This window comes from Muscardinus avellanarius (genome assembly GCF_963383645.1).
Source record: "Muscardinus avellanarius genome assembly, chromosome: 16".
Lineage (NCBI taxonomy): Eukaryota > Metazoa > Chordata > Mammalia > Rodentia > Gliridae > Muscardinus > Muscardinus avellanarius.
The window spans coordinates 31836147-31850551 of record NC_137802.1 but is presented as its reverse complement, the minus strand read 5'-3'; the positions used below and the strand labels follow the sequence as shown (position 1 = coordinate 31850551).

Here is a 14405-nt window from a genome sequence, read left to right as displayed (position 1 = left end):
TGTAATTCTTTAGTCTGTTTTAACCCTAACCCTAACTAAGCCCTAAGTATGACAGAACAATGAAATAATGTACAAGTCCACAAAAACAAGCAGCCTTTATTGCGGTATTACAAAACACTTTCCATTTTGGCAATATTTTACAACGCATTTAGCTTTACGGGTTGGGAACGAGAAGGTTGGAAACTAAAAAGGGAAATTTCAATGGACATTTCTAAAAGAAAAACTGCCCAGCCCTCCCACCCAAATAAAAATCCAAATGTCACTTAATTTCACTACCCAAGAAGAGGCCATGAGGAAAGCAGCAGGCAAAACTCTGGCAATTCCACTATGGGTCATGTCAGAGGCAAGGGAACATTCGAAACAGTCATCAGTACGGTCGGTTGCGCTGATCATTTCTGTAGTCGTTTCTAGGAATAAAAAATAAAGAGCCAGGCTAAATTCTAATTTTCCACCCAAGAACATCAGATGCTGGTGATTGCCAGCTTGACAGTTTCTATATGGATGAAAACATCCATGTTTCTATACTCCTAAAGGGTACTTAATAAATGTCTAGTTTATCAGCTTTAAGACTCATCAACTTCCTAGAAGCTTTGCTATCTTTCTTCAACAACTTTCCACCTAGAATAAGGACTCAAAATCACTGTAGTATTTCAGTACAGAAACTGTGCCAATTCTAGTCCCCAAACAAAAGAGTGGCACAATGAAATAAGCAAATAATTTCATGCATGAATTCTGGATCTGACACTACTATGTGACCTTCAAAAAGTTACTAAATATCCGACTCCATAAAATAGGAGGTACATCTACCTCAGGAGTCTGACAGAAGAACTAGAACTAAAGCATATACTTTACAGTATCTATCAGATAGTAAGAAGTGCTTAACAAATGGTAATTATGCTATTAATAATTACTAACAGCTAGCATTTATCCATTACTTACAACACTACAAAGAAAGGATTATTAACCCCACTGTACAGATGAGACTGCTGATGCTCCAAAAAGTAACTTGCCTAAGACCACAAGAGCTAGTTAAGTGGTAAGACACAGAAATGAGACAATTGCTATCCCAACTCCATGATCTTAATCAAATGACCTTTTCTCAATGCCCTATTACTGCCTCTGACACAAAGATCTTTAGTACAGTAACTGAAAGTATTTTACATCACGGATTATTTTCGTTCTGTTTGGGTTTTTTTTAATTCCATACCATTCATATGCACAACCTACATCAGTGGCTTTCATCTAGAAAAGATACCAGAATCTCTGAAGAACAACTGCAGGGTAGTCCGAAAGATTTGAAAATGAACACACCTATAATGGTGTGCTCTCCTCTCACTTCAATGAAAGAACCCTAGGCATACAGTTTCAATTACTTCAAGGCTATGGAAAAAACACACTCCTACACAAATGTAAGTATTTGTGAATAAAAGTTTCTAAAACAAACTAAATTTTAAAAATTGCTATGCAGAGAACCAAATGGGTCTTCTGCACTGTCAGAAAACTGGGGAATTTAAGCCATTAAAATGTTAGCTGAAAAAAGAAAATGTGGCAAAAGGTTCGCCAGCAGGTTTTAATACTCACCTTCCTCCCATTTTGCCTCCATAGCCACCTCGGTCTCCTCCATAGCCCCCGCCTCGGTCTCCTCCATAGCCACCACCACTCCTGTCTCCGTAGCCTCCACTTCTGTCTCCACCGTAGCCTCCACCACCACCACGTTCTCCTCCATAGCCCCCCCGACTTCGGTCTCCTCCATAGCCTCCTCGGTCTCCTCCATAGCCGCCTCGGTCTCCTCCATAGCCTCCTCGGTCTCCTCCATACCCTCCTCGGTCTCCGCCATAGCCACCCCGGTCTCCGCCATAGCCACCCCGGTCTCCGCCATAGCCACCTCGATCTCCGTAGCTGCCTCCTCGATTTCCACCATAGCCGCCACTTCTGTCCCCACCATAGCCACCTCCTCTGTCCCCACCATAACCACCCCCACTTCTGTCTCCACCATAGCCACCCCCACTTCTATCTCCGCCGTAGCCACCGCCGCCACTTCTGTCTCCACCATAGCCACCACCGCTTCTGTCTCCACCGTAGCCACCTCGGTCTCCGCCTCTGCCCCCACGACCTCTGTAGCCCCTCTCTCCACCGTAGCCTCTCCCACGAAAGTCTGCAAGGTAGAAATGCAAACCAATAAGGCCAGGAGAATAACGCAGAGCCTCCTTAATACTAACCAAAGGACAAGCATCGTGTATTTGTTTTTAGGGTCTGAACCAAAGGACTGACATACCTCCTCCTGAGGGACGAGAGTCCTCTGGTCTAGGCTCATTGCACTGATTGCAGGAATTCCTTCGAGCAAAGTTCATATTTCCACATGACCTGAAAAATGAGGAAAATAAAATACTCTGAGGTAGTTTCCCAAAGTACTCAGAACCCATTCTTGCACCTCTAATCCCAACCCCAATCTTCAATGCCGTCAAAGTAAATGAGATACTTACGGATTCGGGCATACCCAGTCTCCATTTTTGGGGTCTCCGCCTCTTCCCTGAAAGCCTCCACGGCCTCTATATCCACCACGGCCTGGGGTTGAAGGGTTAAGTAGAAAAAAATGAGCAGCAGGCAGTAATAGAGGAAAAGCACCAAAAAAATAAGAGGAAGTGCCCATTAATACGTTAGGCAGCCTACTTCAAAACAAACTCCTTATAGTAGGACATTTTTTTTGTGGTTTTTTGTTGTTGTTCTTGTTTTTCTGTGGTACTGGGGATTGAATCCAGGAACATTCTACCTTTGAGCTACAGCCCCAGTCCTATTTTATCTTTTTATTTTTAAATAGTCTTGCTAGGTTTAGTCTCTACTTGCTGAGGCTGTCCTCAAACCTTCAATACTCTTCTGTCACCCTCCCAAGTGCTGGGATTACAGGCATGAAGCACCACATCCATCTTGTAGATCTTTTTTTTTTTTTTTTTTGCGGGTCTGGGGATGGAACCCAGGGGCATTTGACCTCCGAGCTACACCTCCTGCCCTACTTTTTATTCTTTATCTTGAAACCAGGTCTCACTGAGTTGCAGAGCCTCACTAAGTAGCTGAGGCTGTCCGCGAACCGCGATCCTCCAGGTCTCAGCCTCCTGAATGCTGGGATTACAAGCGTGCGCCACCACGCCCAGCTTTTGTAGATCTTTTTTGAGGCTTCACTTTATAAGGAATGCAGAAAATGTACACTAAAAACCTTCAAAGTCTACTTTCTACAAGACTCTACTTAGTCTAGGAATCTCAAAGATAAATGCTAAGTGAGAACATAAATTCCAGATTTGAGGAAATGGATCCAATAGAAATAAACTGTTTCAGGGAGCTTAAACACTGATCAAATAACTACCTAATTAGGCATAATTTAAACAATCACTCCTGTTTTCCAGGTCAACAACAAACTGCTATACAGCTTTCCAAAGAATTTCTACATCCTTCTCCCACTACTTTAGCTACTGTAACTTATTTACCTAATCTCCCATTCAGTACCCACCCTCATTTTAAAATAAAAGGAAAAGACCTAGGTAAAGAAAGAAGGAGTAATAAGTTTATCAAGTAGGGATGGAGCAGACTCAAATTCAAACCCTGTGTACAGCACCTGTGCCTGTAGGCAGCAAGTATCTTACCTCGCCTCCCACCCCCACTTCCACCTCCTCTCATGAATTCAGGTCTTCTGGTGGCAAAGGACACTTTAATGATGTTACCATGGAATTCTTTTCCTAAGAAAAAAAAGGAAATGGTTTTGAACAAATTCTACTCCGCACCTCCATCTCCCAAGAAAAATTCACTTCTTACTAAGCTTAAAAAACAACAAAAACCCACATCTTGTACTTTTATATGGAGAGCCAACTATAGAAAAACATGTAAAGTATGCCAGCATTTGTTTTATAAAGGGAATGAGAGTGCGTGCATGCACATATACCTGCATATTCACACATATGCTTCTATATGCACTCCCTACTGTGAGTACTTTTTAGAAGTGGAAATGAGATCACTGGGAAGGAGGGTGCAAAGACAGAGAACTAATTTTTTACCAAATACCCTTGGTACTGTCTGAATTTTTTTTTAACCACGTGCAAGCAGCATCTTTAAAACTAACATATGGTACGTGTGATGACATATACATGCATACATACACATATTCTGATGTCCTAAGGTCTCAGTGACCGAAATTAATCTTTTTAGTTCATATTAAATAAGAGAACTGGTATATAAGACACCCAAGAATTGATAAAAATGGTCATAAACTCAGAGGCCTTAGTTATGACCAAAGCCATAATCACTGTAGCTTCCCACTACCCAGATCAGATAGTGAAGTAAGTACTTTAATATAGAAGCAACATATATCAATATTCTAAAGGCCTTAAGACCTGGTAAAAAAAATAAAAAATACAAGTTTGGCACAATGGAATACCCATGTAATATCATCCACTTAGTAAACTGAGGCAAGGAGAACACAAGATCAAAGCCAGTCTTGGCATCTGAGATCCTCCTTCAAAATAAGAAATGAACAGACAGGAAATCACAATTTCATCTTTAAGAAGAAATGTAATTATGTTTTGGAAGACACAGGCACAGTAATCTCATTGGTGGGAGGAACCTCACTCAATCCAACACAGCTAAGTACTCTGGAGAGAGTGAAGGCACTGCCTCACCTTGAATAATGACAGCCACTTACTCTGTGATTTTAGAAATTACTTAGCTTCTCCGTGCCTCAGTTTCACCATCTATAAAATGGGAACAGGATGTATGTATCATAGAATTACTATGAGGATTAAGCAGTTAATGCCTATAAAGCTCTTTGCATTTCACCAAGGGCTGAGTTGTAAGCCAGTGGTACAGAACTTCTCTACAATGCCCAAAGCCATAGGTTAAAAGGAAAAACGAGAGAGAAAACTGTTCCCCTCTCATAAACATTTAGTGTTAGTTAAGGTGCAAAACAATGATTTTGTAATAATAGAGAACTGTGTTAAATGAAAATAGCATGAGACAAATATTTGGAAATTCACGATAAATTTCTTAAAATATGTTAGAAGACTGAAAAGAAGCCAGGCATGGTGGCACACATTTGTAATCTCAGTACTTGAGAAGCTGAAACAGGAGGCTCACAGGTTCGTGGCCAGCCTCAGCTACTTTAGGCCCTCTGCAACTTAATGAGACCTTATTTCAAAAAATAAAGAATAAAAAATAGGGCTGGGGGTTATCTCAGAGGTACAATGCCCCTGGGTTCAATCCCCAGTACCACAAAACATAAAGACTAAAAGAAAATTAATAAATAATATCATCAGTGGTTATCTCTTATGTAGAGGACCATGAATACTTAATCAACTTTCTATTTTTCTCTTTTCTGTGGGGGAAAAAAAGCCTTACTCTTTCTTCTATGTTTTAACTTTATATCTGAAGGTAAACTAATATAAATTTAAAAGACTACAGCATCAACCACGCCAACCCTCTGTATCATGGTTAAGCCTCATCCAAGGCATAAGGAAATATTTTAGACAATTAAATCTCTCCTAATTCTTATTTTCAGTTTTTGGTATTGGGGACGGAACCAGGGGCAATTTACCTCCAAGCTACACCTCCAGCTCTATTTTATTATCTTATTTTGAAACAGGGTCTAAGTTGCGGAGGGCTTCACTAAGTAGCTGAGGTTGGCTACAAACTTTTGATCCTCCTATCTGTCTCCCAAGTATTGGGATTGTAAGCATGACCACGCCCAGCTGCCTAATTTTTCAAGATCCATAAAACTCTGGCCTGTATTTTGTATGTGTGTGTGATACTGAGGTTTGAACCCAGTGTGTTCTGCCACTGAGCTACAGCCTCAATCCCTTTTTACTTTGAGAAAAGATCTCACTAAATTGCCAAGCCTGGCCTCAAACTTGAGGTTCTCCTGCTGTTTTAGATAGGATTTTATCATGCCTAGCTGAACTTTATTAATATCTACAAAAGTTAATGTGAATATACTCACTTTCTCCCAGAACATACATTGAGTTTTTGACTAAAAAACATTTATCCCAAACTACATGAATGAGGCATACCATCAAACCAGTCAATGGCTGCCTTAGCTGAAGGAGGATCATCAAATGACACTGTTGCCTCCCCTTTTGGCTTCCCCGTGTCTTTGTCTGTATAAAGATTTATCATTGGCTTTCCAGTCTTCTTGTTTGTCTGAAAAAACAAGTTAGTGTTAGCATTTGGAAATAAACAAACACATATAATTTAGATAATCAAATTTATTTAAAGGATTCACATACTACAAAATGCTATGAACCTAATATAAAAATGAAGTTATACGTATGTTTGGACAAGGATAATTCTCTAAATTACATTATGAGAAAACCAAGCTAGCTGAGCATGGTGGCACACGCCTATAATCTCAGTACTTGGAAAGCCAAGACAGGAAGATCCCTAATTGGAGGCCATGTCAGCAAGTTAGTCCTGTTTCAAAATAGAAAATAAAATAGGGTTAGGGGTGTGGCTCAGAGGTAGAATACCCCTGGGTAGAATGCCCCTAGGTTCAACCCCCAATAAAACAAAACAAACAAAAAAAGTATATTGTTTATGTATACTTTTTCTTTTTTTGTTTTTTGGTGGTGCTGGGGCTCAGACCTGGGCCCCTGCACATGACAGGCAAACACTCTACCACTAAGCTACATCCCTAGCCCCTATCTGGATACATTTAAACTTAAAACATTAAATGTAATAAATGCTTCATGTAAATATACATACCTTGTAAAATATTTGAAAGTCAGAAGAAAGTTTACCAAGCACTGGGATTTGGCTGGGATGGGGGTAGAAGGCAGGGAGACTTTTTACTTTATCAAACTGTGTGGATTTTTTAGCTATTTCATGAGTAATTTTTTTAAAATTTGTTTGTGCCCCAATATGATGTATGAATATAATACACCAATAAAAAATTAAAATAAAATTTGTTTGTGGTACTAGGGATTAAATGCTGCCTCTGAGCTACAACCCCAGCCCTATTTCATTTTTTACTTTGAAACAGGGTCCTAAGTTGAGGAGGGCCTTGCTAAGTTGCTGAGGCTGGACATGAACCTGCAATCATACTGTCTCAACCTCCCAAATACTGGGATTACAGGCGTGTGCCATCACAACCAGCTAATTTCTTAAAAAATTATAACTCCCAGCCAGGCATTATGGCACACATCTGTAATCTCAGTACTTGGGAAGCTGAGACAGGAGGTTCAAGGATTTGAGGACAGCCTTAGCAACCTGGCTAGACTATTTAAAAAAAAAAAAAATTTAAATAGGGCCAAGATAGCTCCAAGGTAGAACGTCCTTGGATTCAATCCCCAGTAATAAATACATAAACATGCTCACACACACAAATTAAGATTCCCTGAAAGAAAAAAAGATGAGTAACTCCATAGACACCAAAATACAAATGTAAGCCGGGCGTGGTGGCGCACGCTTGTAATCCCCATGCTTGGGAGGCTGAGACAGGAGGATTGCGCAGGTTCGAAGCCAGCCTCATCTGGCTTAAGAGACCCTGTTTCCAAATAAAATATAAAATAGGTCTGGGAGTGTAGCCTGGAGGTAGAAGGCCCCTGGGTTCCATCCTCAGTACCACCAAAAAAACCAGAAACAAAAACAAAATACAAATGTAATTTGATTTCAAGCAAATACAAAATTGATTTTAAGCAACCACTATTACCTACTTAACACTATTCTAAAGGTTATTTTCTAGTTATAAATGAAAAATACATGCATTAAATGAATAATACACAGGAAAAAAACTTAAGTGAACAAAACAATTACAAAAATGAAGATAATATGCAGTACAGAGATATTAAATACCCAAAAAGTTGTTAGTAACAACTTGAATTTGTATATATTGGCACTTCAGAAAACACAAAATGTTCTCAGAATCTCCTTTGTTACTATTATCTTTCTGTGGTGCTGGGGATTAAACCCAGGGGCATTCTACCTCTGAACTACAACCCCAGCCCAATGTTTTATTCTTTATATTGACACAGGGTCTCAATAAGTTGCAGAGGGCCTCACTAAGTAGCTGAGGCTGGCTGTGAACCTAGATCCTCCTGTCTCAACCTCCCAAGTTACTGGAAGGATTACAAGCATGTGCCACCATGCCCGGCTTCAGTATCTCCTTTGGTTCTCATAATCGCAGGAGTTAGACAGAGACTACGTTTAGAGCCATATGATTAAAGCTAAAGCACAGGTAGGCTATAGAATAATAAATACAAGAAATAAAATCTTCACAAATTTAGCAGAGGCCTACAGATATGAATAAGCATAAACATCAGAGGATTTTTAAAAGATAAGCCTTATTAGAATATATCTGTTTGCTATATAACATTATCTTAACTAGAATTATATTAGTAATTACAAAATTTTCAACTTATGCCATACATTTTTTTTCTTTGTGGTTGTGGTACTGGGGATGGAACTCAGGGGCTTTCTACATTCGGGCTACACTCCCAGACCTTTTTTTTTTGGGGGGGGGGGGTACTGGGGTTTCTTGGAAGCCCTTCTACCTCCGGGCTACACTCCCGGACCTATTTTTATACTTTTTATTGGAAACAGGGTCTCTTAAGCCAGCATGGCTGGCTTCGAACCTGCGCGATCCTCCTGTCTCCACCTCCCAAGCGCGGGGATTACAAGCATGCACCACAACGCCCAGCGTATTTTTTTTTTTTATATATATTTCATTTGGAAACAGAGTCTCACTAAGTAGCTGAGGCTGGCTTCAAACCTGTGCAATCCTCCAATCTCAGTGTCCCATATTTTTTTTACTCACCTTGATAATTCCAATTTGTTTAAAGAACTCTCCCACTTGATCTGTAGACACACCTTCACCGAGTCCTTGCACAAAGATTGTGTTGTTATCTGAATTATCAGATTCTGAATCTAGGGAGGAAAAACTACCATTAATTTTATATTTTCCTTGGTTTTATCACATCCTGTTCAGTAATCAAGAACAATAATTTATTGCCCAATATTTAGCTGTTTCTAAGACCAAAATGAAAAGACCAATGTAAAAATCTTATATAAACATGCAAAGCATATGCAGAAATTGTATGGTAGATCAACTCTTAAAACCAAACTTCAGGTAAAGTACATGAAGACAACTCTGAAATAAATACAGACCAATTAAAGGAGATTTTAAAAATGCCATCCTTCAGATTCACATACAGGACTAAAGCTCATGAAAAGACAAAGAGTTACGTTACATCGACAATCCTTTTGTTGGAGAACTTTATGTTGCATCAATTCTTTTAAGGCTCTCTAGTACAAAATTCCCCCCAAATCTGACACTTTGGGCCTTCTAAGCAAGCCAAGCAAAATTGCTGTTTTCCCCTTCATTGCAATAAGTCTTGTATATATCAGAGGATAAGAGCACCTTGTATACACACCTTACCTTACACACACACTTTTGGATTAGTACAACAAAGTAAGGAAAGATGTACAAAAATTCAGTCCATCAAGGGATAATTCAGAAATTGCCATCCATATAGAATACTTTGGCATCTTAATAAAAACAAAAGTTCTGATTTCAATATATATTAAAATTTTTGGCTCAAATAGATTTTTAACCTCTAAATCATAACTTTTAAAAGGCTCCATGAATAAATGGGTTGCCCTGAATTTCATTTAAAAATAAAAAGCCACATAAAATTAGTGACTTTTACCCAGAAGAAGACAATTTTCTCATGTATGAACTGAAAATTCCTTAGGCCCATTAAACAGATTTCCAATCCAATGCAGGATCTTCTTAAACGCACTTTTCTACCTCGAATTCCCCAATGACACAAATTTTTTCATTAAATGATTTGTAACAGTTACATAATTAATGTGTATTAGCAGTAAAAATTCAACTATTTCTTAAAAAATGAAAAAGTATAGCATGGGAAAGCACAAATATAGTAATTTCCCCAGCAAACTTTCACATAAACACCCCGAATTTTTCTTTCGGGCATTCCTTTAGAAATAAAGCTTCCTAGCCGGGCGTGGTGGCGCATGCTTGTAATCCCTGCACTTGGGAGGCTGAGACAGGAGGATCACACGGGTTTGAAGCCAGCCTCAGCTACTTAGTGAGGCTCTCAGCAACTTAGTGAGACCCTGTTTCCAAATAAAATATAAAAAAGGTCTGGGAGTATAGCCCGGAGATAGAAAGCCTCTGGGTTCCACCCCCAGTACCACCAAAAATAAATAAATAAATAAATAAATAAATAAATAAATAAATCTTCCAGATGGGCATAAACTTGTAATCCCAACATTTGGGAGGCTGAGACAGGAGGATCTCAGTTTGCGGCCAGCCTCAGCGACTTAGTGAGACCCTTTGCAGCTCAATGAGACCCTGTTTCAAAATAATAAAAAAGAGGGCTAGGGGTGTAGCTTGGAGGTAGACTGAAACAGGAGGATCTTGGTTCGCAGACAGCCTCAACTACTTAGTGAGGCCCTCTGTAACTCAGTGAGACCCTGTTTCAAAATAACGAATAAAAAAATAGGGCTGGGAGCCAGGCGTGGTGGCACACACTTGTAATCCCAGCATTTCAGGAGGCTGAGACTGGAGGATCGCAGTCCGCAGACAGCCTCAGCTATTTAGGCCCTCCGCAACTTAGTGAGACCCTGTCTCAAAATAAATTAAAAATAGGGCAGGGGGTATAGCTTGGAGGTCAATTGTCCCTGGGTTCCATCCCCAGACCCTCAAAAAAAAAAAAAAAAAAAAAAGGCTGGGGGGTGTAGCTCAGAGGTAGAATGTCCCTAGGGTTCCATCCCCAGTACCACAAAAAAAAAATAATAATAAATAAAAATAAAGCTTTCTAGTTTAGGCAACACTAACCAAATTAAATCTTTGTCCTGTACTAATTCTTATTCTTCCAAACATACATTTTCTCTCCTTCAAAGCAGAAAAATATTTTCTTAATTGAAAAATCACAAATTACCATAAACCTTACCAGCATCTGGTCTGGGTCCATAATCCCTGTGGCCTAAGGGAAAAGAAAAGAAAAGCTATTTAAGGGAACTAATTTAAAATAATCTTTAAAAATAATAACCAAGGCAATGAAAAGTCAATACTTTCAAAATCCTCGAAAGTCAAACCATCACATATTTACAGAGTAACTATATAAATTAAGTTTTATTAAAAGTTTAAGAAATAGAGATGTCAACATTTCCTTAAACTTGTCCAGACGGCACCCACCACTTTGGCATTATGCTAGTATCACTTTTGTTAAGCTGATTTTGAAGGCTGATTGGAAAACCCTAATAATTTAAAAACACCACGTCAGCTACCTTTGTTTAAAAAAAAAAAAAGCATATTGTCAAAATCCAGTGAAGGTCTCATTCATTGGTCACCACAGACTCTTTCATGCAAATACACTGTGTAGAAACCCATTGGACTATGAGATCAGCTTTGGCTTTTTAATATTTACTTTGATATATAAATGTGTATATATATAAATTTTTAAAGCACACAACACACACCAGCCTCAAGAGAGTAAGAAAGGGCTTAGACTGCGTCTGCGGGATATTGGTGGCTTTTAGATTTATATAGCATTTCCACTGAAACATTTTGGGATACTCAGCACTTACCACCAAAATTTTTGAAGCCACCGCGGTCACCACCACTGCAGAGGAAAAATTGAAGAAATGATTTCTTCCTTAAGTCTCTAATGTCCTGAGCCCTGGGCTCAATCTACACTTAACTGTCACAAGTAGAGCGCGTCTAGGAAAACAGTAGCACCACTAACTTTTCCGGTAAATTCCATTTCATAAACTTCAAAAATGTTTCTAAGTTTTTTTCTCAAGGATCTATTTCCACAAATGCCTTTTCAAGCTTAATACATAACATATCTAATATACTCTTATTTAAGTCTTCCCAACCCCAAGCCATAAGGACACTATTCAAACCATAACTTAAAGCTAGACACACAGCATGAAAAATGCTAAATTAGAGCACATATTCTTTCTAAAGGGATATTTTTAAAATATAAGAAAAAGAAAAAAAGACCAGAAGAATATAGAACAAAGATAAGGCTTTAATAGTAGAACAGAAGAGGTAAAAACTTGAGTACTAGGTTCTGTTATGATAGCAAATTGTGGGTTTTATGAGATGAATAAAAGAAGTGACAAATATATATAAAAGTGAGCCTGATTGAAAACTTAAAATTTCAAATCACTCATCAATCTGATAAAATGAGGACTAAAACAGGGTAACTTAAAAATTACCCTCCTATTCCATACCCACTGTAATATACTAGCTATTAAGGTTCATGCTATCAAGTGCACTGCATACTTTATCAGTAGCACACGTGAGACACAGAACGCAATATACTCTAATATTGCAGCTGCCCACAGGATAACAACTTTGACAAATTTCCTCTGCCAAATAATCTACGGTCCTTACACACACAGCTTTATGTAAGAAATCTTTAAAAAAAAAAAAAAATTCTATAATCGAGAAAGTCTTAAAATACTCTTCCAACAAAAGTTTACTTCTCTTGACTGAACTATTTAATTTTCTTAAAATTCAGATGATGACACAGAAATACAAAAGGTTTCAGATACTGATATGTGACATGCTGCTAATAATAATCTTATTCTACTATAACCTAAGAAGCAGATCCAGTATAGGAATGTCTCTCATTGCTTAGAAACCTAAGCTTCAGCAATTCCTCTACCCTCTAGATGACTCTTCTGAACCATCAGAAGAAAAACCACTAACTAAATGAGAACACATCCTCCCTTCATAAAATAAGTATATTCTATCACCTTGAGTAAAAATATTTCCCCTTGCAACTAACTTAGGTAAAGACATACACATTTAGTTCTCACATAATTTCTAGGAAGCCTTTTTAAGCAGAATAATAAGGCTATTTCAAGGCTATGTAGACAACATTAAACTCAGGCCCTTCATACACACTTTGATACTGAATCTTGATAAAGAATGCTATTTCGGTACAGTACCCAAGACTATCCAAAACTTCTAAATGACCTGTGTGTCTGATTCCTTAAGAAAGAACAACCAATAAGAATCTTGAGATCAAATTGCTCAAAGTCTTATTAAAAACCATAGCATTTCAAGTTTCTTAATAGTTCCTAGAACACCAAAAAGTGGTAAGAGAAAAGAACTACTAAAATATAACCCCACAATCTTATGTCCAGAGGTTAAATTACTCAAGATAAAGACTTTTAAAATAGGAAATTGAAGGTCATGTGTTCACAAGCTCTTGAAGTTAACTCTTAATTACTGTTATCATCTAAATGGAGTACCAAATTGTTTATCTAGCCACAATGAAAGGAAAATGTAGAATATTATATTTAAATAAGCTCGTTTCTACCATTTCCACAATGGCCAACAATATACCTTCGAATGATAAAAGAAAACATGCCTTTGCAATAAGGGAATCTAAAACTAATGGCATTTGATAAATTTATAATTCCCTATTCCTCCATATAATGATATTTTTGTCATTTTTACTGGGCATTTCCTTAAAAATTAGATAGCTAAAGATTTCAACAATAACTATAAATATGGGACTACCACGGCGGACTGGGAAAAAAAATAAGTATTCAAACCAAGAGATGCAGGTCACTAACCAATCTTAAAAGTTTGGACAAGTCAGTAAAATTCTCCCTCAGATTCAGTTTTTCTCCTCTATGTAATCTACATCCTTACTACTCAAAGGATAAGCAAACACACTGTAGCAAATACAGAGCCTGGAAGCTTCTCAGAAAAGCAGGATCTGTGTGTCCCTATCCAGACCTACTGAATCAGAATCTACATTTTTATATGACCCCCAAGTAATTCATATGCACATTAAAGTCTGAAAAGCACAGGTCTAGACGACCTAAACTTACACTCAAGTTGTTTCAATCATTTTCTCCCTTCTTACTAGGAAATTTTGTATTAAGTTACATTACACTACATTCCCTCATTAGGAACTATATTAAAAACAATAAAATTTCAAGTAGCATTCTGTTAAATAATAACAGAAGACATGTCTATGGCTAAATATCTTTCAAATCTGCAAATTACAAGTCTTTTATTCACATACATACTATTATTGCCTCAAAGTAAATTAAGACAGGAACCTAAACATCTGAGTTGCCACAAATTTGTTTTCAATCCCAGAAAAATCAGAAAACATCCACACAATAAAGAATTCCTGCCAGGTGTGGTGGCACACACTTATAATCCCACCATTTGGGAGGCTGAGACAGGAGGATCGTGGTTCACATTTTGATATTTGGTACTGAGGATTGAACCCAGGAGCATTCAACCTCAGAGCTACATCCTTGGCCCTTTTATTTATTTTGAAACTGAGTCTCACTAAATTGCTGAGGCTGGCCTAGAACCTGCAATCTTCCTTTCTCAGCATCCCAAGTACTAGAAATACGTGTGTACCACT

The 14405-nt window shown here is 38.2% G+C and overlaps 1 protein-coding gene across 1 annotated transcript in view; it reads right to left on the bottom strand.

Moving 5' to 3' along the window:
- Positions 1-298: 298 nt before the first annotated feature.
- The window catches only part of TAF15 (TATA-box binding protein associated factor 15), a gene marked incomplete at its 5' end in the record, with an annotated part of 38538 nt that continues 24431 nt past the window's right edge, over positions 299-14405 (bottom strand). Inside the window, 10 exons of the mRNA XM_080714021.1 lie at positions 299-407; positions 1582-1609; positions 1757-2155; positions 2276-2364; positions 2484-2565; positions 3636-3728; positions 6048-6177; positions 8789-8898; positions 10950-10982; positions 11587-11621. Coding sequence (XP_080570147.1) covers positions 368-407; positions 1582-1609; positions 1757-2155; positions 2276-2364; positions 2484-2565; positions 3636-3728; positions 6048-6177; positions 8789-8898; positions 10950-10982; positions 11587-11621 — 1039 coding nt within the window. The 3' untranslated portion in view covers positions 299-367. The remainder of the gene's footprint in view (positions 408-1581; positions 1610-1756; positions 2156-2275; positions 2365-2483; positions 2566-3635; positions 3729-6047; positions 6178-8788; positions 8899-10949; positions 10983-11586; positions 11622-14405) is intronic.